At 47.5% G+C, this 26,435-nt stretch overlaps 1 protein-coding gene across 7 annotated transcripts in view; it reads left to right on the top strand.

Annotated features, from left to right (window-relative positions):
- UBE3A (ubiquitin protein ligase E3A) overlaps positions 1-25,116 on the top strand; it is a 114,348-nt gene extending 89,232 nt beyond the window's left edge. For all 7 annotated transcript variants that reach the window (XM_063953334.1, XM_063953331.1, XM_063953337.1 and 4 more), the window contains 5 exons: positions 11,494-11,658; positions 13,332-13,487; positions 13,594-13,667; positions 22,657-22,800; positions 24,317-25,116. In XM_063953334.1, the coding sequence (XP_063809404.1) occupies positions 11,494-11,658; positions 13,332-13,487; positions 13,594-13,667; positions 22,657-22,800; positions 24,317-24,437 (660 nt within the window). In that variant the 3' untranslated portion in view covers positions 24,438-25,116. The remainder of the gene's footprint in view (positions 1-11,493; positions 11,659-13,331; positions 13,488-13,593; positions 13,668-22,656; positions 22,801-24,316) is intronic.
- Positions 25,117-26,435: the final 1,319 nt, after the last annotated feature.

Raw genomic sequence — 26,435 nt, 5'->3', positions numbered from 1 at the left:
TGTACCTTACACTTTTTTAAATACTAGTTTTCTCTGACGTCCTAGTGGATGCTGGGGACTCCGTAAGGACCATGGGGAATAGCGGCTCCGCAGGAGATTGGGCACAAAAGTAAAGCTTTAGAACTACCTGGTGTGCACTGGCTCCTCCCCCTATGACCCTCCTCCAAGCCTCAGTTAGATTTTTGTGCCCGAACGAGAAGGGTGCACACTAGGTGGCTCTCCTGAGCTGCTTAGTGAAAAGTTTAGTTTTAGGTTTTTTATGTTCAGTGAGACCTGCTGGCAACAGGCTCACTGCATCGAGGGACTAAGGGGAGAAGAAGCGAACTCACCTGCGTGCAGAGTGGATTGGGCTTCTTAGGCTACTGGACATTAGCTCCAGAGGGACCGATCACAGGCCCAGCCATGGATAGGTCCCAGAGCCGCGCCGCCGGCCCCCTTACAGAGCCAGAAGACAGAAGAGGTCCGGAAAATCGGCGGCAGAAGACGTCCTGTCTTCAACAAGGTAGCGCACAGCACTGCAGCTGTGCGCCATTGCTCTCAGCACACTTCACACTCCGGTCACTGAGGGTGCAGGGCGCTGGGGGGGGGCGCCCTGAGACGCAATAAAAACACCTTGGATGGCAAAAAAAATGCATCACATATAGCTCCTGGGCTATATGGATGAATTTAACCCCTGCCAGAATAAACAGAAAAACGGGAGATAAGGCCGCCGAGAAGGGGGCGGAGCCTATCTCCTCAGCACACTGGCGCCATTTTTCCTCACAGCTCCGTTGGAGGGAAGCTCCCTGGCTCTCCCCTGCAGTCACTACACTACAGAAAGGGTTAAAAAAGAGAGGGGGGCACTAATTACGCGCAGTATTAAAAATACAGCAGCTATAAGGGGAAAAACACTTATATAAGGTTATCCCTGTATATATATAGCGCTCTGGTGTGTGCTGGCAAAGTCTCCCCAAAGGGCTAGTGGGGTCCTGTCCTCTATCAGAGCATTCCCTGTGTGTGTGCTGTGTGTCGGTACGTTTGTGTCGACATGTATGAGGAGAAAAATGATGTGGAGACGGAGCAGATTGCCTGTAATAGTGATGTCACCCCCTAGGGGGTCGACACCTGAGTGGATGAACTGTTGGAAGGAATTACGTGACAGTGTCAGCTCTGTATAAAAGACAGTGGTTGACATGAGACAGCCGGCTACTCAGCTTGTGCCTGTCCAGACGTCTCATAGGCCGTCAGGGGCTCTAAAGCGCCCGTTACCTCAGATGGCAGATATAGACGCCGACACGGATACTGACTCCAGTGTCGACGGTGAAGAGACAAATGTGACTTCCAGTAGGGCCACACGTTACATGATTGAGGCAATGAAAAATGTTTTACACTTCTGATAATACGAGTACCACCAAAAAGGGGTATTATGTTCGGTGAGGAAAAACTACCTGTAGTTTTCCTGAATCTGAGAAATTAAATGAGGTGTGTGATGATGCGTGGGTTTCCCCCGATAACTGATAATTTCTAAAATGTTATTGGCATTATATCCTTTCCCGCCAGAGGTTAGGGTGCGTTGGGAAACACCCCCTAGGGTGGATAAAGCGCTCACACGCTTGTAAGAACAAGGGCTCTACCCTCTCCTGAGATGGCCGCCCTTAAGGATCCTGCTGATAGAAAACAGGAGGGTATCCTAAAATGTATTTACACACATACTGGTGTTCTACTGCGACCAGCAATCGCCTCAGCCTGGATGTGCAGTGCTGGGTTGGCGTGGTCGGATTCCCTGACTGAAAATATTGATACCCTAGATAGGGACAGTATATTATTGCCTATAGAGCATTTAAAAGATGCATTTCTATATATGCGTGATGCACAGCGGAATATTTGCCGACTGGCATCAAGTCTAAGTGCGTTGTCCATTTCTGCCAGTAGAGGGTTATGGACACGACAGTGGTCAGGTGATGCGGATTCCAAACGGCATTTGGAAGTATTGCCTTATTAAGGGGAGGAGTTATTTGGGGTCGGTCATTCAGACCTGGTGGCCACGGCAACAGCTGGGAAATCCACGTTTGTACCCCAGGTCGCCTCTCAACATAAGAAGACGCCGTATTATCAGGCGCAGTCCTTTCGTGGGCAAGCGGGCAAAAGGTTCCTCATTTCTGCCCCGTGACAGAGGGAGAGGAAAAAGGCTGCAGAAATCAGCCAGTTCCCAGGAACAGAAGCCCTCTCCCGCCTCTGCCAAGCCCTCAGTATGACGCTGGGGCTTTACAAGCAGAATCAGGCACGGTGGGGGCCCGTCTCAATGAATTTCAGCGCGCAGTGGGCTCACTCGCAATTAGACCCCTGGATCCTTCAGGTGATATCTCAGGGGTACAAATTGGAATTCGAGACGTCTCCCCCTCGCCGTTTCCTAAAGTCGGCTTTACCGATGTCTCCTTCTGACAGGGAGGCAGTTTTGGAAGCCATTCACAAGCTGTATTCCCAGCAGGTGATGATCAAGGTACCCCTCCTGCAACAGGGAACGGGGTATTATTCCACACTGTTGTGGTACCGAAGCCGGACGGCTCGGTGAGACCGATTCTAAATCTAAAATCTTGAACACTTACATACGGAGGTTCAAATTCAAGATTGAGTCACTCAGAGCAGTGATTGCGAACCTGGAAGAAGGGGACTACATGATGTCTCGGGACATCAAGGATGCTTACCTACATGTCCCAATTTACCCTTCTCACCAAGGGTACCTCAGGTTTGTGGTACAGAACTGTCACTATCAGTTCAGACGCTGCCGTATGGATGGTCCACGGCACCCCGGGTCTTTACCAAGGTAATGGCCGAAATGATGATACTCTTTCGAAGGAAGGGAATTTTAGTTATCCCTTACTTGGACGATTCCCTGATAAGGGTAAGATCCAGGGAACAGTTGGAGGTCGGTGTAGCACTATCTCAGGTAGTGTTGCGGCAGCACGATTGGATTCTCAATATTCCAAAATCGCAGCTGATTCCGACGACTCGTCTTCTGTTCCTAGGGATGATCCTGGACACAGTCCAGAAAAAGGTGTTTCTCCCGGAGGAGAAAGTCAGGGAGTTATCCGAGCTAGTCGGGAACCTCCTATAACCGAGCCAAGTCTCAGTACATCAATGAAAGGGTTCTGGGAAAAATGGTCGCTTCCTACGAAGCAATCCCATTCGGCAGATTCCACGCAAGAACTTTCCAGTGGGACCTGCTGGACAAATGGTCCGGGTCGCATCTTCAGATGCATCAGCGGATAACCCTGTCACCAAGGACAAGGGTGTCCCTCCTGTGGTGGTTGCAGAGTGCTCATCTTCTAGAGGGCCGCAGATTCGGCATTCAGGACTGGGTCCTGGTGACCACGGATGCCAGCCTGCGAGGCTGGGGAGCAGTCACACAGGGAAGGAATATCCAGGGCTTATGGTCAAGCCTGGAGACATCACTTCACAAAAATATCCTGAAGCTAAGGGACATTTACAATGCTCTAAGCTTAGCAAGACCTCTGCTTCAAGGTCACCCGGAGTTGATCCATTCGGACAACATCACGGCAGTCACCCACGTAAACAGACAGGGTGACACAAGAAGCAGGAGGGCAAGGCAGAAGCTGCAAGGATTCTTCGCTGGGCGGAAAATCATGTGATAGCACTGTCAGCAGTATTCATTCCGGGAGTGGACAACTGGGAAGCAGACTTCCTCAGCACACACGACCCCCACCCGGGAGAGTGGGGACTTCACCCAGAAGTCTTCCACATGTTTATAAAACTCGACAAGTATTGCGCCAGGTCAAGGGACCCTCAGGCAATAGCTGTAGACGCTCTGGTAACACAGTGAGTGTACCAGTCAGTGTATGTGTTCCCTCCTCTGCCTCTCATACCCAAGGTACTGAGAATTATAAGATGGAGAGGAGTAAGCACTATATTCGTGGCTCCGGATTGGCCAAGAAGGACTTGGTAACCGGAACTTCAAGAGATGCTCACGGAGGATCCGTGGCCTCTACCTCTAAGAAGGGACCTGCTCCAGCAAGGACCCTGTCTGTTCCAAGACTTACCGCGGCTGCGTTTGACGGCATGGCGGTTGAATGCCGGATCCTGAAGGAGAAAGGCATTCCGGATGAAGTCATTCCTATCCTGATCAAAGCCAGGAAAGATATAACCGCAAAACATTATCACCGCATTTGGCGAAAATATGTTGCGTGGTGCGATGCCAGTAAGGCCCCGACGGAGGAATTTTCAACTAAGTCGATTCCTACATTTCCTGCAAACAGGAGTGTCTATGGGCCTGAAATGGGGGTCCATTAAGGTTCAAATTTCGGCCCTGTCCATTTTCTTCCAAAAAGAACTAGCTTCAGTCCCTGAAGTTCAGACGTTTGTGAAAGGGGTACTGTATATACAGCCTCCTTTTGTGCCTCCAGTGGCACCTTGGGATCTAAATGTAGTTTTTGGGTTCCAAAAGTCACATTGGTTTGAACCACTTAAATATGTGGAGTTAAAATATCTCACATGGAAAGTGGTCATGCTGTTGGCCCTGGCCTGGGCCAGGTGCGTGTCAGAATTGGCGGCTTTATCCTGTAAAAGCCCTCATCTGATTTTCCATTCGGACAGGGCGGAATTGAGGACTTGTCCTCAGTTTCTCCCTAAGGTGGTTTTCAGCGTTTCACCTGAATCAACCTATTGTGGTGCCTGCGGCTACTAGGGACTTGGAGGACTCCAAGTTGCTAGACGTTGTCAGTGCCCTGGAAATATAGGTTTCCAGGACGGCTGGAGTCAGAAAATCTGACTCGTTGTTTATTCTGTATGCACCCAACAAGCTGGGTGCTCCTGCTTCTAAGCAGACTATTGCTCGTTGGATTTGTAGTACAATTCAGCTTGCACATTCTGTGGCAGGCCTGCCACAGCCAAAAATCTGTAAAAGCCCATTCCACAAGGAAGGTGGGCTTATCTTGGGCGGCTGCCCGAGGGGTCTCGGCTTTACAACTTTGCCGAGCAGCTACTTGGTCAGGAGCAAATACGTTTGTAAAATTCTACAAATTTGATACCCTGGCTGAGGAGGACCTGGAGTTCTCTCATTTGGTGCTGCAGAGTCCTCCGCACTCTCCCGCCCGTTTGGGAGCTTTGGTATAATCCCCATGGTCCTTACGGAGTCCCCAGCATCCACTAGGACGTCAGAGAAAATAAGAATTTACTTGCCGATAATTCTATTTCTCGTAGTCTGTAGTGGATGCTGGGCGCCCATCCCAAGTGCGGATTGTCTGCAATACTGGTACATAGTTATTGTTACCAAAAAATCGGGTTATTGCTGTAGTGAGCCATCTTTTCTAGAGGCTCCTCTGTTATCATGCTGTTAACTGGGTTTAGATCACGAGTTATATGGTGTGATTGGTGTGGCTGGTATGAGTCTTACCCGGGATTCAAAATCCTTCCTTATTGTGTACGCTCGTCCGGGCACAGTATCCTAACTGAGGCTTGGAGGAGGGTCATAGGGGGAGGAGCCAGTGCACACCAGGTAGTTCTAAAGCTTTACTTTTGTGCCCAGTCTCCTGCGGAGCCGCTATTCCCCATGGTCCTTACGGAGTCCCCAGCATCCACTACGGAAAATAGAATTTTCTCTAACGTCCTAAGTGGATGCTGGGGACTCCGTAAGGACCATGGGGAATAGCGGCTCCGCAGGAGACTGGGCACAAAAGTAAAGCTTTAGAACTACCTGGTGTGCACTGGCTCCTCCCCCTATGACCCTCCTCCAAGCCTCAGTTAGATTTCTGTGCCCGAACGAGAAGGGTGCACACTAGGTGGCTCTCCTGAGCTGCTTAGTGAAAAAGTTTAGTTTTAGGTTTTTTATTTTCAGTGAGACCTGCTGGCAACAGGCTCACTGCATCGAGGGACTAAGGGGAGAAGAAGCGAACTCACCTGCGTGCAGAGTGGATTGGGCTTCTTAGGCTACTGGACATTAGCTCCAGAGGGACGATCACAGGCCCAGCCATGGATGGGTCCCAGAGCCGCGCCGCCGGCCCCCTTACAGAGCCAGAAGACAGAAGAGGTCCGGAAAATCGGCGGCAGAAGACGTCCTGTCTTCAACAAGGTAGCGCACAGCACTGCAGCTGTGCGCCATTGCTCTCAGCACACTTCACACTCCGGTCACTGAGGGTGCAGGGCGCTGGGGGGGGCGCCCTGAGACGCAATAAAAACACCTTGGATGGCAAAAAATGCATCACATATAGCTCCTGGGCTATATGGATGCATTTAACCCCTGCCAGAATACATAGAAAAACGGGAGATAAGGCCGCCGAGAAGGGGGCGGAGCCTATCTCATCAGCACACTGGCGCCATTTTCCCTCACAGCTCCGTTGGAGGGAAGCTCCCTGGCTCTCCCCTGCAGTCACTACACTACAGAAAGGGTTAAAAAAGAGAGGGGGGGCACTAATTACGCGCAGTATAAAAGATACAGCAGCTATAAGGGGAAAAACACTTATATAAGGTTATCCCTGTATATATATATATATATATAGCGCTCTGGTGTGTGCTGGCAAACTCTCCCTCTGTCTCCCCAAAGGGCTAGTGGGGTCCTGTCCACTATCAGAGCATTCCCTGTGTGTGTGCTGTATGTCGGTACGTTTGTGTCGACATGTATGAGGAGAAAAATGATGTGGAGACGGAGCAGATTGCCTGTAATAGTGATGTCACCCCCTAGGGGGTCGACACCTGAGTGGATGAACTGTTGGAAGGAATTACGTGACAGTGTCAGCTCTGTATAAAAGACAGTGGTTGACATGAGACAGCCGGCTACTCAGCTTGTGCCTGTCCAGACGTCTCATAGGCTGTCAGGGGCTCTAAAGCGCCCGTTACCTCAGATGGCAGATATAGACGCCGACACGGATACTGACTCCAGTGTCGACGGTGAAGAGACAAATGTGACTTCCAGTAGGGCCACACGTTACATGATGGAGGCAATGAAAAATGTTTTACACATTTCTGATAATACGAGTACCACCAAAAAGGGGTATTATGTTCGGTGAGGAAAAACTACCTGTAGTTTTCCTGAATCTGAGAAATTAAATGAGGTGTGTGATGATGCGTGGGTTTCCCCCGATAACAACTGATAATTTCTAAAATGTTATTGGCATTATATCCTTTCCCGCCAGAGGTTAGGGTGCGTTGGGAAACACCCCCTAGGGTGGATAAAGCGCTCACACGCTTGTAAGGGCTCTACCCTCTCCTGAGATGGCCGCCCTTAAGGATCCTGCTGATAGAAAGCAGGAGGGTATCCTAAAATGTATTTACACACATACTGGTGTTATACTGCGACCAGCAATCGCCTCAGCCTGGATGTGCAGTGCTGGGTTGGCGTGGTCGGATTCCCTGACTGAAAATATTGATACCCTAGATAGGGACAGTATATTTTTGCCTATAGAGCATTTAAAAGATGCATTTCTATATATGCGTGATGCACAGCGGAATATTTGCCGACTGGCATCAAGTCTAAGTGCGTTGTCCATTTCTACCAGTAGAGGGTTATGGACACGACAGTGGTCAGGTGATGCGGATTTCATACGGCATTTGGAAGTATTGCCTTATTAAGGGGAGGAGTTATTTGGGGTCGGTCTTTCAGACCTGGTGGCCACGGCAACAGCTGGGAAATCCACGTTTGTACCCCAGGTCGCCTCTCAACATGAGAAGACGCCGTATTATCAGGCGCAGTCTTTTCGTGGACAAGCGGGCAAAAGGTTCCTCATTTCTGCCCCGTGACAGAGGGAGAGGAAAAAGGCTGCAGAAATCAGCCAGTTCCCAGGAACAGAAACCCTCTCCCGCCTCTGCCAAGCCCTCAGTATGACGCTGGGGCTTTACAAGCAGAATCAGGCACGGTGGGGGGCCCGTCTCAATGAATTTCAGCGCGCAGTGGGCTCACTCGCAAGTAGACCCCTGGATCCTTCAGGTGATATCTCAGGGGTACAAATTGGAATTCGAGACGTCTCCCCCTCGCCGTTTCCTAAAGTCGGCTTTACCGATGTCTCCTTCTGACAGGGAGACCGTTTTGGAAGCCATTCACAAGCTGTATTCCCAGCAGGTGATAATCAAGGTACCCCTCCTGCAACAGGGAACGGGGTATTATTCCACACTGTTGTGGTACCGAAGCCGGACGGCTCGGTGAGACCGATTCTAAATCTAAAATCTTTGAACACTTACATACAGAGGTTCAAATTCAAGATTGAGTCACTCAGAGCAGTGATTGCGAACCTGGAAGAAGGGGACTACATGATGTCTCGGGACATCAAGGATGCTTACCTTCATGTCAAAATTTACCCTTCTCACCAAGGGTACCTCAGGTTTATGGTACAGAACTGTCACTATCAGTTCAGACGCTGCCGTATGGATGGTCCACGGCACCCCGGGTCTTTACCAAGGTAATGGCCGAAATGATGATATTCCTTCGAAGGAAGGGAATTTTAGTTATCCCTTACTTGGACGATTCCCTGATAAGGGTAAGATCCAGGGAACAGTTGGAGGTCGGTGTAGCACTATCTCAGGTAGTGTTGCGGCAGCACGATTGGATTCTCAATATTCCAAAATCGCAGCTGGTTCCGACGACTCGTCTTCGTTTCCTAGGGATGATCCTGGACACAGTCCAGAAAAAGGTGTTTCTCCCGGAGGAGAAAGCCAGGGAGTTATCCGAGCTAGTCAGGAACCTCCTAAAACCGAGCCAAGTCTCAGTGCATCAATGCACAAGGGTTCTGGGTAAAATGGTGGCTTCCTACGAAGCAATCCCATTCGGCAGATTCCACGCAAGAACTTTCCAGTGGGACCTGCTGGACAAATGGTCCGGGTCGCATCTTCAGATGCATCGGCGGATAACCCTGTCACCAAGAACAAGGGTGTCCCTCCTGTGTTGGTTGCAGAGTGCTCATCTTCTAGAGGGCCGCAGATTCGGCATTCAGGACTGGGTCCTGGTGACCACGGATGCCAGCCTGCGAGGCTGGGGAGCAGTCACACAGGGAAGGAATTTCCAGGGCTTATGGTCAAGCCTGGAGACATCACTTCACATAAATATCCTGAAGCTAAGGGCCATTTACAATGCTCTAAGCTTAGCAAGACCTCTGCTTCAAGGTCAGCCGGTGTTGATCCAGTCGGACAACATCACGGCAGTCACCCACGTAAACAGACAGGGTGGCACAAGAAGCAGGAGGGCAATGGCAGAAGCTGCAAGGATTCTTCGCTGGGCGGAAAATCATGTGATAGCACTGTCAGCAATTCCGGGAGTGGACAACTGGGAAGCAGACTTCCTCAGCAGACACGACCTCCACCCGGGAGAGTGGGGACTTCACCCAGAAGTCTTCCACATGATTATAAACCGTTGGGAAAAACTCGACAGGTATTGCGCCAGGTCAAGGGACCCTCAGGCAATAGCTGTAGACGCTCTGGTAACACCGTGGGTGTACCAGTCAGTGTATGTGTTCCCTCATCTGCCTCTCATACCCAAGGTACTGAGATTGATAAGATGGAGAGGAGTAAGCACTATATTCGTGGCTCCGGATTGGCCAAGAAGTACTTGGTAACCGGAACTTCAAGAGATGCTCACGGAGGATCCGTGGCCTCTACCTCTAAGAAGGGACCTGCTCCAGCAAGGACCCTGTCTGTTCCAAGACTTACCGCGGCTGCGTTTGACGGCATGGCGGTTGAACGCCGGATCCTGAAGGAAAAAAGGCATTCCGGATGAAGTCATCCCTATCCTGATCAAAGCCAGGAAGGATGTAACCGCAAAACATTATCACCGCATTTGGCGAAAATATGTTGCGTGGTGCGAGGCCAGTAAGGCCCGACGGAGGAAATTCAACTGGGTCGATTCCTACATTTCCTGCAAACAGGAGTGTCTATGGGCCTGAAATTGGGGTCCATTAAGGTTCAAATTTCGGCCCTGTCAATTTTCTTCCAAAAAGAACTAGCTTCAGTCCCTGAAGTTCAGACGTTGTAAAAGGGGTACTGCATATACAGCCTCCTTTTGTGCCTCCAGGGGCACCTTGGGATCTCAATGTAGTTTTTGGGTTCCAAAAGTCACATTGGTTTGAACCACTTAAATCTGTGGAGTTAAAATATCTCACATGGAAAGTGGTCATGCTGTTGGCCCTGGCCTGGGCCAGGCGCGTGTCAGAATTGGCGGCTTTATCCTGTAAAAGCCCTTATCTGATTTTCCATTCGGACAGGGCGGAATTGAGGACTCGTCCTCAGTTTCTCCCTAAGGTGGTTTCAGCGTTTCACCTGAACCAACCTATTGTGGTGCCTGCGGCTACTAGGGACTTGGAGGACTCCAAGTTGCTAGACGTTGTCAGGGCCCTGAAAATATATGTTTCCAGGACGGCTGGAGTCAGAAAATCTGACTCGCTGTTTATCCTGTATGCACCCAACAAGCTGGGTGCTCCTGCTTCTAAGCAGACTATTGCTCGTTGGATTTGTAGTACAATTCAGCTTGCACATTCTGTGGCAGGCCTGCCACAGCCAAAAATCTGTACATGCCCACTCCACAAGGAAGATGGGCTCATCTTGGGCGGCTGCCCGAGGGGTCTCGGCTTTACAACTTTGCCGAGCAGCTACTTGGTCAGGAGCAAATACGTTTGTAAAATTCGACAAAATTGATACCCTGGCTGAGGAGGACCTGGAGTTCTCTCATTTGGTGCTGCAGAGTCCTCCGCACTCTCCCGCCCGTTTGGGAGCTTTGGTATAATCCTCATGGTCCTTACGGAGTCCCCAGCATCCACTTAGGACGTTAGAGAAAATAAGAATTTACTTACCGATAATTCTATTTCTCGTAGTCCGTAGTGGATGCTGGGCGCCCATCCCAAGTGCGGATTGTCTGCAATACTGGTACATAGTTATTGTTACCAAAAAATCGGGTTATTGCTGTAGTGAGCCATCTTTTCTAGAGGCTCCTCTGTTATCATGCTGTTAACTGGGTTTAGATCACGAGTTGTACAGTGTGATTGGTGTGGCTGGTATGAGTCTTACCCGGGATTCAAAATCCTTCCTTATTGTGTACGCTCGTCCGGGCACAGTATCCTAACTGAGGCTTGGAGGAGGGTCATAGGGGGAGGAGCCAGTGCACAACAGGTAGTTCTAAAGCTTTACTTTTGTGCCCAGTCTCCTGCGGAGCCGCTATTCCCCATGGTCCTTACGGAGTCCCCAGCATCCACTACGGACTACGAGAAATAGAATTATCGGTAAGTAAATTCTTATTATCGGTAAGTAAATTCTTATTTTCTGTGATTCTGTTTGAAGTTTGACTTTTCTTACCACTGTGAGTTTATATAAGAGTATATAAACTTCCAACAGATTGCAGAACCAGTTTGGATTTACCTTTTACATTAAGGGAACAGCACAGTTCTGTCTATTATGCAGCTATCTTTCATTAGGATAAATGAGTGGTGAGATTGTGCCTGACACAATACATCAGTTTAGGACATGGGCTGCTGGGTTTTTTCTCCCCAAACACCTGAACTTTAAATGTTTAAAATTTTCTTACAGGTCCTGTACCAAAGTTTAAAAGACCTGTTGAAATATGAAGGCAGCGTTGAAGATGACATGATGATTACATTTCAAATATCTCAAACTGATCTCTTCGGGAATCCCTTAATGCATGATTTAAAGGAGAATGGAGATAAAATCCCCATTACAAATGAGAACAGAAAGGTAATTTACTTCCTGAAAGACCATTTCAATAGACTTCCTGAGAAATTCACCTCAAGATCATCTAATGGCACGCTAGTGCGCTTTTCTAGCATTTCTTTTAGTAAGAGATAACTATATAAATAACGAAAGGTGGTAAGTAACCATCTTGCTGGTATTACTCTGTATGAGAGCCATTGTTTTGTGTTGTAATCTAATACTTTCTCAAGCAACATGCCTTTGATCAATGCATTTAAGCCTGCAGCCCCGGCAAGAGACCCCACTATACTGCAGGTCCTACTCTATTGCTCAAAATAATTATCATGAAAATAGCGATCACATCAGAGTTAAACTTCAAGTTTGCTATCTGGTCTAAAGCTCACAGCAACTTTGCTTAAATAGGTGAGACAACTCTGGTTATTGCCAGATTGTCCCTTTGCTGGAGCTTGGAAAATGACATCTCCAAGTGCCGGAGATCCAGCTCTCTGAATATTTTCAGCATGACCCGGACTGTGCTTTCACACTCATGACTACCTGGGTTGGCCACAGGTTCATCCTGGAACACACAACCCAGATTGATACTTTCATAGCAGGCCAGGTACTGTGTTGCCCCGGCAATATCCTGGGTCGGAGACTTGGTCAGGGATATAAAGGGCCCATTGCAGTCAAAATGTTCAGCACCACTGTGTAGGTTTTGAGCTTAATTCCCATCACCTCTGCCCTTTTCAGACTTGGGTGTTTTATTTGGTATCCGTTTGGATGGTCGACCATGTTATGGTCGACAGTCATTAGGTCGACCACTGTTAGTCGACATTAACATGGTCACATGGTCAACGTATGACAGGTCGACATGAAAAGGTTGACATGGCTTCTTAAAAAAAAAATATTTAGAATTGTCATACTTTACCATCCACGTGGACTACGATTGGGAACGGTAACCTGTGCCGAGCGCAGCGAGGCACCTTGCTCGCGGCCCGCGAGCCGTGCAAGGGGACGCAGTACACTAATTGGGGTTCCTGGTCATGTTACTGAAAAAATGACAGCAAAAACAGTTCAAAAATCCATGTCGACCTTTTCATGTGTCCATGTCGACCAGGTCAATGTCGACCAATAGTGGTCAACCTAATGACACTCAACCATAACAGGGTCGACCATTCATACCGGAACCGTTTTATTTTGTAGTTTCACTACAGCCTTAACATGAGAACACGCTTCAGGCAACTAGGGACTGAATAGGTGGAGAGTCTAGCAGCCAGAACAAGCTTTCACATGTAAAGTTCTATAGGATGAATATCCGGAACCACAGTTTAATTCAAATGGGAAAGCAGATCTAGTAAACTAGTAGTTACTGTTGTGTGAAATACTAAAGGATATATCTGCTAAAGCATTGTGATCAGTATTATTCATGAGTTCTAGTCCTCTCCCTTTACAACAGCATTAGTTTCCTCTGTACTGGGTACTAAAAAGTTAAAACAATATGGTGTTTGTGTGCCTTTTTAATTACGGAAATAATATTGGTCTTGGAAAGGGTGACATATGCACATGTACCATAGAAGTAGAGGTCATAAACTCATCACTGTAAGTTAGTCCTCTGATCCTGCAGAAGTGGGGAAGACGTTGTAATATTACCAGTTATGCATGTCTTTTTCTTTGTGGAACTGTCTCTTCAGTGTCATTTCTTTCATTGTTTGATTTAGGAGTTTGTCAGTCTCTATGCAGATTACATTTTAAATAAATCTGTGGAAAAACAATTTAAGGCCTTCAGGAGGGGATTTCACATGGTCACAAATGAGTCCCCACTCAAGTATCTGTTTAGGTCTGAGGAAATCGAGCTGCTCATTTGTGGAAGCAGGGTAAGCGACTTCTTTCTATTCCATCACTTCATGCAGAAAATGTTATGATATATTATATTCATGAGGTAGGGATTTTACACGCTTTCATGGAATATTTTTTCCACAGAACTTAGATTTTCAAGCTCTTAAGGAAACAACGGAGTATGATGGAGGCTACACCAGAGAGTCTCACATTATTAGGTGAGTAGTGGGCCTCTTTATTCAGGGGCAATAATTGTGGCTTTCTTAGTATAAAAGAGTGCACATTCTTTTAATGCATTTGGCTCTGTTAACTGATTTGAAGTGTGTTTATTACTGTGTTGAGCCTTTTACATTTAAAAAAACATTTTGAAATGAAACAGTTTGGGAACTATATAGGTATCTTTTTATTCCCAGTGCAATACAGGTCAGGTATCCGTTATCCAGATACCCAAAATATTCAGAAAACCAGAATATTTTGGCCCTGTAGTGACGACGTGACGCGGATGGCGTCATGACGTCACTGAAGCCGACAGCCAATCATAGACAGGTGGGGGAGTGGCCGGACCTGCCGCGGCGCCCAGGGACCCCCCTGCCCACGCTCCGGACCCCGGGAACCATCTGGATAACAGGTAATCTGTTATCCGGAAAAAAAGACATATCCAAAATGCTCCTGATCCCGAGCATTCCAGATTTGGGATACTCAACCTTTATAATGCTTATAGACTGTTGGTATATCCAATTAGCTGTAATTTACCGCTGCTAATGGATCTTCTCTGCGATATCCTATTCTCGATGCTTCCACTTATCGGGGATCATTCGAAGCATAATCCGCAATAAGCAGCCCTTCATAGCCACGATAAACCATGGGATTGGGTACTTATCCCGGATCCCATGTGTTATCGCCCGGAAAAAATCGGGCTACAATAGGATAGCCAGACACTCACCATTGGGCTAAAAGAACGAAATTGGCCATTTTCTCTTATGTCCTAGAGGATGCTGGGGTGCACATTAGTATAATGGGGTATAGACGGGTCCACCAGGAGCCATTGGCACTATAAGAGTTTGAGTGTGTGGGCTGGTTCCTCCTTCTATGTCCCTCTTACCAGACTTGGTTCAGAAAATGTGCCCGGAGGAGCCGGTCACAGCTAGGGGAGCTCTCCAGAGTTTTCCTAGTGAGAAGTTTGTTAGAGATTTTTATTTTACAGGGAGGCTGCTGGCAACAGCCTCCCTGCAGCGAGGGACTAAGGGGTGGAGCAGTGTCCACCCTGCGGGGTCTGAGCCACTGTCTCCGCTGACTGGAAACTGAGCACCAGAGGGGTCGGATCGCTCCTCGCCAGAGGGGATCGCTCGCCCCAGCAGCATGCCCGCCACCCCCTTACAGAGCTGAGGAAGTGGCGAGTGAGACACCGACCCCCCTAGCAAGTGGGGGGCCGGTGTGAAGGCAGCAGGGAGGGAGCGCAGTATTAACTCACTCCTGGGAAGGCTCAGCGGTACGTGGTGCGGCGCTGTGAGGGGTGCCCTGGGCCAGCTCTTACCCCCTACACTGGTCCAGATGCCTGTTGGGGTCCTTGGATCTCAGCCAGCACTAATTCCTCAGGCCAGTATAATCCATGAAGAGCGGGAAGACAGTGCCGTTAAGGGGGAGGAGCTTCTCCTCAGAGTGAACCCAGCAGCGTTTCAGCGCCATTTTCCTGCCTGCACAGCGCTGAGAAGGAGAATCGGGTCCCTCCACAGCAACTCCAGCTATCTGTAAACGGTACCAGGGGTTTGTAGAAGGGGGGGAGGCTGTAATACGACTGTGTGTCCTATTAAGGTGCACAGTCAGCGCTGATAAGGGGTCTCCCTTTGGTAAAAGTGCTCTGTGGGGGTTGGCTCCAATCCCTGTCTCTCTTGCCATTCTTGGGGGGGGGGGGGGGGGGGGGGGGGAGGGAGACTGTCTGCCCTCACCTGTGTGTGTGTGTGTGTGTGTGTGTGTGTGTGTGTGTGTATAGGGTGTTTGGTGGTCTCCTTTAGCTAGGTCCAGGGACACTGTCATATGCTGCAGAGGATTTGTCCTCCCAGGATTATCCCATTCCATGTAATCAGGGTAGCACTGGTTTAGCAGAGATACCAGCAAGGGAGCCCGAGTGGTTTTCCTCTATCAAATCGTGGATTTCTCAGATTTCTGACAGGGTTGCAAGTAATGAATCTGCAACCCAGGTATTACAGAACTCTATGGCAGTATGGCCGGTTTCTGGTACCTCAGGATGCTCCGCTATATACCCCCATAAGCGTGCACTTGTGCATGTCACACAAGACGACACGGATACCAATACTGACACCACAGACGGTGATGGGGATGTGTCGCGGGGGTCCGCATCTCTTGCAAAAGGGGTGCAATTGATGGTAGAGGCTATCAGGAATGTGTTGAATATTAATGATACCACACCTGACAAGGTTGAGGAGGCCTTTTTCACTGAAAATAAAAAAGCCTTGCTAACCTTCCCTGCGTCAAAGGAATTGAATGCTATATTTGAGAAAGCATGGGAAAACCCTGAGAAAAAAAATTTTCAGATCCCTAAACGGGTACATACAGGTGGCGTTTCCTTTCCCTGAGGAGGATAGAAAAAAATGGGAAAACCCGCCGATTGTTGATGCATCTGTGTCCAGACTCTCAAAGAAGGTGGTTTTACCTGTTCCAGGATCTACCGCTTTAAAGGAACCGGCTGATTGATAACACACTTAAATCAATGTACACTGCTTCAGGGGCCATATTACGTCCCACTATTGCTAGTGCATGGATTGCAAAGGCTATAGTAAAGTGGTTGGCTACCTTACTTGAGGATTTGGATATGATGGATAAGGATGATGTTGCATTATTTTTACGCAACATACATGATTCAGCAGGTTTTATGGTACAATCCATGAAAGACCTGGGTTCCATGGCTGCGGGAATATCTTCCATGTCTGTTTCAGCTCGTCGGGGACTGTGGCTGCGCCAGTGGTCGGCCGACGCGGAATCCAGAAAAAGTATAGAGTCCCTACACTATACAGGTCAGGCTCTCTTTGGGGAAGCTCTAGACGCGTGGATATCCACGGCTACATCCAGTAAGTCTCCATTTCTTCGCTCAGCATCACCTGCTCCGAAGAAATCCTTCTCCATCTGCAACACAGTCCTTTCAGCCTAACAAGCCTAGAAAGGCCAGACCGTCCAATACCTTCTTTAGGAGAGGTCGAGTTAAGTCCAAGAATCCTGCCGCTGCAGGTTCTCAGGAACAAAAGCCTGCTTCAGGTACACCAAAGTCCTCCGCATGACGGTGGACCGCACGGCCTGGAGGTGGGCAAAAGTCAGGCAATTCAGTCACGTCTGGGTATCTTCCGGCCTGGATCCCTGGGTGATAGATATTGTATCCCAGGGATACAGGCTGGAATTTCAAAGTCTCCCTCCTCATCGTTTTTCAAATCAGGCCTGCCAGCTCTGTTGGCAGACAACACTGTATTACAAGAAGCTGTCCAAAACCTGGTTGAGGCACAGGTCATTGTGCCAGTTCCCCCTCCTGCGCAGACCACAGGTTACTATTCAAACCTTTTTGTGGTACCGAAACCGGATGGTTCGGTCAGGCCCATTCTGAACCTAAAATCGTGGAACCCCTTTCTAAAGGAGTTCAAGTTCATGATGGAGTCTCTCAGGGAGGTGATATCCTGTCTGTAAGAAGGGGAATTCCTGGTATCCCTGGCTATCAAGGATGCGTACCTCCACATTCCGATATGGCTGCCGCATCAGGCTTATCTCCGTTTCGGATTGCTGGACTTTCATTTCCTGTTCCAGGCCCTGCCATTCGGCCTCTCCACAGCACCGAGGGTGTTTACCAAGGTGATGGCAGAGATGATGGTTCTCCTCCACAAACAAGGGGTGAACATCATTCCATTTCTGGACGATCTGCTGATAAAGGCATCATCCAAGAAGAAGCTGCTGCATTCCATTGTTCTCACAACACGCCTCCTCAAGAGTCATGGTTGGATTCTGAACCTTCCAAAGTCACATTTGGAACCAACCCAGAGGTTGTCCTTTCTGGGAATGATCCTGGACATGGAAGTGCAGAAGGTGTTTCTTCTGCAGGAAAAGATGTGGGTAATACAGACTATGGTCCGGGATGACCTGAAGCCAGCCCGGGGGTCTGTTCATCAATGCATTCGCCTGTTGGGAAAGATGGTGGCCTCTTACAAGGCTCTCCAGTATGGGAGGTTCCACGCTCGGACCTTCCAACTGGATCTTCTGGACAAGTGGTCGGGATCTCATCTCCACATGCACCAGAGAATTTGTCTGTCGCCGAAGGCCAGAATTTCGCTCCTCTGGTGGTTACAATTACCTCCCCTTCTGGAGGGCCACAGGTTCGGGATTCAGGATTGGGTCCTTCTAACCACGGATGTGAGCCTTCAGGGCTGGGGAGCAGTCACTCAAGGAGTAACTTTCCAGGGATGGTGGTCAAGTCTGGAAGCCGGCCTGCCCATCAACATCCTGGAACTAAGAGTCGTCTACAACGGTCTTCTTCAGGCGGCCCCTCTTCTAAGAATGGCCTCTCTTCTTTCTAAGAAATCGGGCCATTCAAGTGCAGTCGGACAACGTAACCGTGGCTTACATAAACAGACAGGGTGGAACGAAGAGCAGAGCGGCAATGTCGGAGGTGACAAGAAAAACATGCGTTGGCGCTGTCAGCCTTCTTCATTACGGGAGTAGACAACTGGGAAGCAGACTTCCTCAGCAGACACGATCTCCATCCAGGGGAGTGGGGTCTCCTTCCGGAGGTATTCAAGGAAAGAACAGACCTTTGGCGATTACCCCAGATAGACATGATGGCCTCTCGTCTCAACAAGAAGCTTCGGCGTTATTGTTCCAGGTCGAGGGACCCATAAGCAGTGGCAGTGGACGCCCTGGTGTCTCCGTGGGTGTTCCAGTTAATGTACGTGTTTCTACCACTCCCACTCATTCCAAGAATACTAAAGCTCATAAGGAGAACAACGGTTCGAGAAATCCTCATTGCTCCAGACTGGCCAAGAAGGGCTTGGTACGCGGACCTTCTGAATCTACTGCAAGAAGAACCGAGGCTTCTTCCTCTTCGGGAGAACCTGCTGCAGCAGGGGCCGTTCGCCTATCAAGATTTACAGTGGCTACGTTTGACGGCATGGAAGTTGAGCGCCTGATTCTTGCTTGGAAGGGCATTCCGAAGAAGGTCATTCCTACCCTGATACAGGCTAGGAAAGGGGTAACGTCTAAACATTACCATCGTATTTGGAAGAAATATGTTTCTTGGTGTGAATCCAAGAAGTTAACGTACGGTGGAGTTTCAACTCGGACGTTTTCTCCTCTTCCTGCAGGCAGGTGTGGATATGGGCCTGAGGTTGGGATCTGTGAAGGTCCAGTTTTCGGCCCTCTCCATCTTCTTCCAGAAACAATTTGCTGCTCTTCCTGAGGTTCAGACTTTTTTGAAGGGAGTTCTGCACATCCAACCTGCCTTTGTACCGCCTACGGCGCCTTGGGACCTTAACGTGGTGCTGCAGTTCCTCCAGTCAGATTGGTTTGAGCCTCTACAGGAGGTTGAGGTCAAATTTCTTACATGGAAGGCGGTCACGTTGTTGGCCTTAGCTTCTGCTAGTCGCGTGTCCGAATTGGGGGCCTTATCCTGTAAAAGCCCTTACTTGATCTTCCACGAAGATAAAGCTGAGCTCCGGACTCGTCAGAAGTTTCTTCCGAAGATTGTGTCGGCATTTCATATCAACCAACCTATTGTGGTGCCAGTGGCTACTGACTCCTCAATCACATCAAAGTCCTTCGATGTTGTAAGTGCTCTGAAGATATATGTGAAGAGAACTTCTCGTCACAGAAAGTTGGACTCTGTTTGTCCTATATGATCCCAAGAAAATTGGGTGTCCTGCTTCTAAGCAGACTATTTCTCGCTGTATTCGGTTCACTTTCCAGCATGCCGTGTCCAAGATCTGTTAAGGCACACTCTACTCGTAAGGTGGGGTCTTCCTGGACGGCTGCCCGGGGTATCTCTGCAGTGCAACTTTGCCGAGCTGCAACTTGGTCTCGGTCGAACACGTTTGCAAAAGTTTTACAAGTTTGATACTTTGGCCTCTGATGAGCTGAAATTCAGTCGGTTCTGCAGGAGCCTCCGCGCTCTCCCTCCCGTTCTGGGAGCTTTAGTACATCCCCATGGTACTAATGTGGACCCCAGCATCCTCTAGGAGGTAAGAGAAAATAGGATTTTGGTTACCTACTGGTAAATCCTTTTCTCGTAGTCCTTAGAGCAGGCATTCCCAACCACGGTCCTAAAGGCACACCAACAGTGCAGGTTTTAGTGATATCCAGGCTGCAGCACAGATGGTTAAATCAAAATAACTGAGCTACTAATTAAGTCACCTGTGCTGAAGCCTGGATATCACTAAAACCTGCACTGTTAGTGTGCCTTGAGGACCGTGGTTGGGAATGCCTGCCTTAGAGGATGCTCGGCTCCCGCCCAGCGCTTCGTTTTCCTGCGACAGTTATCTGGTTCAGTACAACTTTGTTTAGTTATGTACTGCATTGTTACTTGGTAAGTATGTTTCAGAGTTTTTCAAGTTGATGTGACTTGTATGTGTTAGCTGGTATGAATCTCGCCACTATCTGTGTTAAATCCTTCTCTCGAAGATGTCGTCTCCTCGAGCACAGTTTCTAGACTGAGTCTGGTAGGAGGGGCATAGAGGGAGGAGCCAGCCCACACACTCAAACTCTTAACGTGCCAGTGGCTCCTGGTGCACCCGCCTATACCCCATGGTACTAATGTGGACCCCAGCATCCTCTACGGACTACGAGAAAAGGATTTACCGGTAGGTAACCAAAATCCTATTTTCTAAGTGTTTATGCTTTGGTTTATATATAAACTATTTTGAGATGATTTTGTCTGTTAATAACCCGGTGGTGCATGTACAGTTCATAGGTAAGCTTTAATTTTTATTAGTGTTTTTTGTTAAAGTATACTATTACCATTACAGTTTAATCTATTTTAAGGTAATTTGTGCAAACACCGAGCCTAATTCAAAGATGTTTGCAAACTCAATGGCTTGACTCCTCTCTGATGGCTGTAGTTCTGCCTATGTGCAGTTCTCTGCGACCATGGAAGCAGTGCCTTCTAAGCCACAGCATGATTAATTGGGGGTGGGGGAAGGGACGGGCATGACCAGTGTTTCAGAAAATAGGGTTGCGTTGGATACGTTTTTTAGGCGTGCCAAAGTCAGCTTCTTTGGCCCAGGCAGCGTGAAAACACTGGCCATCCTGTGTAACCTCAGTCAGGTGGCCGATGTTCACGCGATGCTGTGGCATCGGACACAGAAACAGATCAGAGAAGCCAGCAGTAGGTGTCAATTTACACTCCTGCGATATTACCATTTCTCTATCGTCCTAAGTGGATGCTGGGGTTCCTGAAAGGACCATGGGGAATAGCGGCTCCGCAGGAGACAGGGCACAAAAGTAAAGCTTTTACAGGTCAGGTGGTGTGTACTGGCTCCTCCCCCTATGACCCTCCTCCAGACTCCAGTTAGATTTTTGTGCCCGGCCGAGAAGGGTGCAATTCTAGGTGGCTCTCATAAAGAGCTGCTTAGAGAGTTTAGCTTAGGTTTTTTATTTTACAGTGATTCCTGCTGGCAACAGGATCACTGCAACGAGGGACAGAGGGGAGAAGAAGTGAACTCACCTGCGTGCAGGATGGATTGGCTTCTTGGCTACTGGACATGAAGCTCCAGAGGGACGATCACAGGTACAGCCTGGATGGTCACCGGAGCCACGCCGCCGGCCCCCTCACAGATGCTGAAGCAAGAAGAGGTCCAGAATCGGCGGCTGAAGACTCCTGCAGTCTTCTTAAGGTAGCGCACAGCACTGCAGCTGTGCGCCATTTTCCTCTCAGCACACTTCACACGGCAGTCACTGAGGGTGCAGGGCGCTGGGGGGGGGCGCCCTGGGAGGCAAATGAAAACCTTTAAAAAGGCTAAAAATACCTCACATATAGCCCCAGAGGCTATATGGAGATATTTACCCCTGCCTAATGCATCCATCTCTGATCAGGCCCACTGTGTGCAATTAGCAGTGCTCACTCACCTACCCCATGCATAATACCTCTGCTAAAGTACAGTTTGTCTTCCTTACCTCCCTACAGCTTTCATATTTTCACATTACATACAGCATTTTACTTACTACCTCCTATTGCACTTGCTCATGCTGCGCTTACCTGAGAATTTCTCTGGAGAATGCTAGATTGCATAAGACTCTAGTGCAGGCATTCCCAACTACAGTCCTCAAGGCACACCAACAGTGCAGGTTTTAGTGATATCCAGGCTTCAGCACAGGTGACTTAATTAGTAGCTGTTATTTTGATTTAACCATCTGTGCTGCAACCTGGATACCACTAAAACCTGCACTGTTGGTGTGCCTTGAGGACCGTGGTTGGGAATGCCTGTTCTAGTGTATAGAGAAGAACATCGGACAATTATAGGACAAAGTTCAGAAGCTCTGTCCACTTTCAGAACTTAGGCTGCAGAGTTCACTGGTATTAACTGTTGCAAATGTATTAACTTAACCTCTTCGCTGATGAAGGCTTTCTCACTCCTGTACTGAGCCCATTTTTTGATTAAGAGAAAAACATGTCTGAGGCCAACACACACTTTTGTAAGGGCGATATGATAATTACAGGTCTGTTCCCTGTGATCTTCCGCAGCATCGGTGTGTGAGAGACCCACGTGACCGCTTGTGTGTGTGTCTCTCAGCAGCCCCGTCACCTCCCTTCTCGGCATCCTGCTTCGCAGTGGAAAGATGGAGGGGAGATGACCGGGAGCCGCGGAGACCATCGGACTGGCCGAAACACACAGGTAACTATCAAACTTTTTCTCACCCTGCGTGATTGTGGCTGCAAAAATCCTGCAACCAATTTTTTTTATTGGATACCATGGGTATCGGGAGCACGCATGCCCATGGCAATCCAAAATTGGGCACCCAAAACCTCAAACCCAATTGGATATTCTCCTGTGTGACTGCGTTTACACACCAATTAGATGAAAAGTCACTTTGGTATATGTGCAGATATTGGCTGTCACAATTAGAACATAAACTATTGCAGTTGATTTTACATATGTTTTATATTTTGACATTGAACATGAAATGAAGTAAATCTGCTAATATTTGCCTTTTTTGCTGTTTCAGAGAATTCTGGGATATAGTAAATGCATTTACCGATGAACAGAAAAGATTGTTCTTACAGTTTACAACAGGCACAGACAGAGCACCTGTTGGTGGACTTGGTAAACTAAAGATGATTATAGCCAAAAATGGCCCCGACACAGACAGGTAAGCCACCTGAACATACAGATGGAGCCGCACTCATCTGAGGCGGCTCCATCGCAGGCGTGACTAGGCGATCCGTCCGCCTAGTCATGCTGGGAGTGCATAGAGACGCTCCCATTCAGAGCGTCTCCGTCCGGCCGGAGACGCTCTCGTCGATAGGTGTGCCTGGGCTGTTGCGCCCAGGCACAGGCGGAGCCATGACTAGTGTGACTTCATCTGTACATGTAAAGAGTTCCCAGAAATAATCTAGGGACATTATGCATCATATTTGTGTTTATCTAGTAAATATGCAAAGCATGTTTGCATAATTACATTTGTTAATCATTATTTATTACAGTTTTTTTTTTTTTTTAATTTAATTTAGACATGTTTAGAAGAGATGCTGTCGGTATACTGGCTGTCGGGATCCTGGCGTTCAGGAGACGGATGCCGGAATTCCTGTAGCCGGCACATTACAGACACTCGGAATCCTGACACCCGCTCACGTCACCAACTGAGTGGGAATAGAACCTGTGTCGAGCGCACTCGCTGCTGGCATTTCGGCAAACGGGATGGCACTGTCTGTATAGTGACAGCCGGCATCCGGTCTGCTGGGCTAACATGTTGTAATTTGGCAAGTGGCCGAATTACAACAAATGTTTGAAAAAAATGTTTAAAAACACAAAATAACACACCAAAAATAAAATTTGTGTCTGACTTTTGACCCTGTTGGACTTTTGACTGTCGACCATATGTTGTCGACATAATGACTGTTTAACTTGCATGCCACACCCTTTAGTGGTGGAAAAGATATTTGTCTACAGATGGCCACACATGCAATAATAACATAGCCATAGCTGTGTGTCACAGAAACACTCTAGAACAATGCCTTCTAGAGGATCATTTAGAAATGCCATTGTGGGGGTGAATACCTATGTAATCATAAACGCCTCTTTTCCACTAAAGTCCCAGGTCTAACCCAGGATTTGGATTTGCGAACACTGTTCCAAACCAGGTCAGACCCAAGAAAACCCCTTTCACACAGCAATGACCCAGGTTATTCCCTGGTCAGCGCCATTCACACTGCACATAGGTGCAGTGCTGGCACTTGGAGATGACATCATCTTGCTCCCTATTCTGTAAGTGGCTCCTGGGTTGGAGGAACCGAGTTACCTATATCCACTGCAGCTCACCTGGTTCCTTGACATAAAATCCCTGCTGGGGTACCTGAAAAGGATTCTGTCCGAGCTGTTTCCATGGACTAAAATCCCAGGTGGTTGGACGTTCATGTGCAATAAACCTGGATTTTTAAGTCTGTCTCTCTTTATGTGCAGTTAATATGGAAAGTTTTATTTGTCTTTGTCGCGCAAGCAGTTTAAACAACAGCTGTATAACTAGAGCGTTGGAGTCAGGAAAACTCCTACAAATGATGTAATGCCTTCTCATAGCTGTTTTACCACTAAATGTGATGCTTTCTTATGACATGACTAGTGTAAGAGAAGTCACTGTGTTATAGTTACCTCCCCTGTCTATTCCGCAGGTTACCTACATCTCATACATGCTTTAATGTCCTTTTACTTCCGGAGTACTCAAGCAAAGAGAAACTGAAAGAGAGATTATTAAAGGCTATCACATATGCCAAGGGATTTGGCATGCTTTAAAATGAAAAGGCAAAGAAAGCTAAACAAAAGGGTTAATCGGCGATCCATGGAATGGATGTCCCTGAACACAAAGGCCATAAGATAGTCACCTACATGTTGTCAACTGTACGTGTGCCTCCCTTCTCCTCCAGGACAATGGGCTGGAACAGCAGATTTCTGCTGCTTATCTGAACAAAGTCTTTTTTGTTTTGTTTTTTTCTTAGCGTGAAAGTGTTATACAATCTTTCACATGTATGTACAGAGAGGTTTTCCTGAATATTTATTTTAAGGGTTTAATCACTTTGCTTGTGTTTAATACTGCTTGAAGTTGATCCTGCTTGAGTCTTTATGCTCTCATAAAATATGCTACTTTTTAGCAGACTAACTTTCAGGTAAATGCTTCTGTTATGTCCCTGCATCTCCTCCAATCAGGAACTGTATTTTCTCTCCCCGTTCTTTTATTTCTTTTTGTTTTTACAGTTTGCTTTATAAAACTTGAATTCATGGAAAACGTGTGATGCAATTACTGCTGTTCTAGCCCCAAGCAGTTTCTGTGACAAAAAATAATAATGTAGTCAATAAAGATGGAGGGGAGTGTTTGGAATGTTATTCTACAGCCTTGCGAACTTTTACTTTAGCCACAGCACAAAGAATCTACAAATTAAAGTAAAAAAAAAAAAATCACAATTTGTTGTCTTCACGTCTTGTAAGGTATATTGTGTTTCATTAGTAAATCTTATATATGGGTCTGTGAAAATGGGGGGTAGAATTTAGCGCTGTTTTTAATTTTAATTTTTATTTTTTTCCTCAATGTGCATTTACTGACGTGTGCATTTTCAGCCAAACTTTCTGTGGTAGATGGTGGGTTGTCAGAAAATCTTTGAGCATTTGTTGTACCCGAAGAAAAAAAAAAAGAAGCTTGTGAAAGTGCACTTAAATTAAGAATATTACATTGCATATTAAGTAATTCTTTTAAATAGACAATCCAAAGTCTTCCCTAACCATCTTGTCAGTTATTCTATTTTATTTCCTATATTCAAGGCACATGAGCATGGCTGCTGTGTAATCAGATATTGAACATCTCTGAATTCCAAACGCACACAGAATCCTGTTCAAGCTATCTTCATGAACAGAGATACACAATTTACATCTCCCTTTTATAATGAGACATTGGACAAATCTACATCCCTGGTTCTGTATTAGTTTAAATGTACAGTAGGGCACGAGTCACTTCATAAAGACTATACCCGAATGTATTTGTTTATCTTTCCTGGACTTCTGCGTGTGTATTAACTTCTCATGTTGCAATATGAATAAAGGGATTATCCATTTTTAATCAACAAAATAATTTGTATATCTTTTTAGTTAATTAGTATTGACCATGAGCAAAACTGAGCGAGTGCCTTGAGAATGACTATAAAGGCCTCGGATGGTCTGGGCATTTTCATGTTCTATGCGGAATTTCCAGAAAAATCTATTTTAAGCCTAATTTGGTACTGTTACTAAAAGTGAATCTCCCTCCATCTTTAGAACTTAATGTGAATTTTGTGAAGATTCTACCCAGGAGCCCACCCCCACAACCAAGCTCCCCATGCTTGTATTACTCTAAGTGTACCTGCCATGCACATTGTAAGCTTCAGCTGACGCTCCACATTTCTTATTGTGACTACACTAACACCATTTTTTCAAGGAATTCCTTATATCCAAGTCGTTCTACAAAGGAGAGAATAAACGGTTGGATCGAGATGTGTAATTGTGTCATACTGGTAAAATCATCAAGGTTATCCTTCCAGAGTCACCGAGGAGCACTGTGGGTGGGACGGTATCCGGATGATAGTGTCTAGTTAGACAGTCAATAGATCAGGGATGGGGAACCTTCAGCCCTCCAGCTGTTGTTGAACTACACATACCAGCATGCCTTGCTACAGTTTTGCTATTTGGCCATACTAAAACTGTTGAAGGGCATGCTGGGATGTGTAGTTCAACAGCTGGAGGGACGAAAGTTCCCCATCCCTGCAA

This window comes from Pseudophryne corroboree, chromosome 2 (genome assembly GCF_028390025.1).
Source record: "Pseudophryne corroboree isolate aPseCor3 chromosome 2, aPseCor3.hap2, whole genome shotgun sequence".
Taxonomy (NCBI): Eukaryota; Metazoa; Chordata; class Amphibia; order Anura; family Myobatrachidae; genus Pseudophryne; species Pseudophryne corroboree.
The sequence above is the reverse complement of the archived record's forward strand: the minus strand, read 5'-3'. Positions and strand labels throughout refer to the sequence as shown.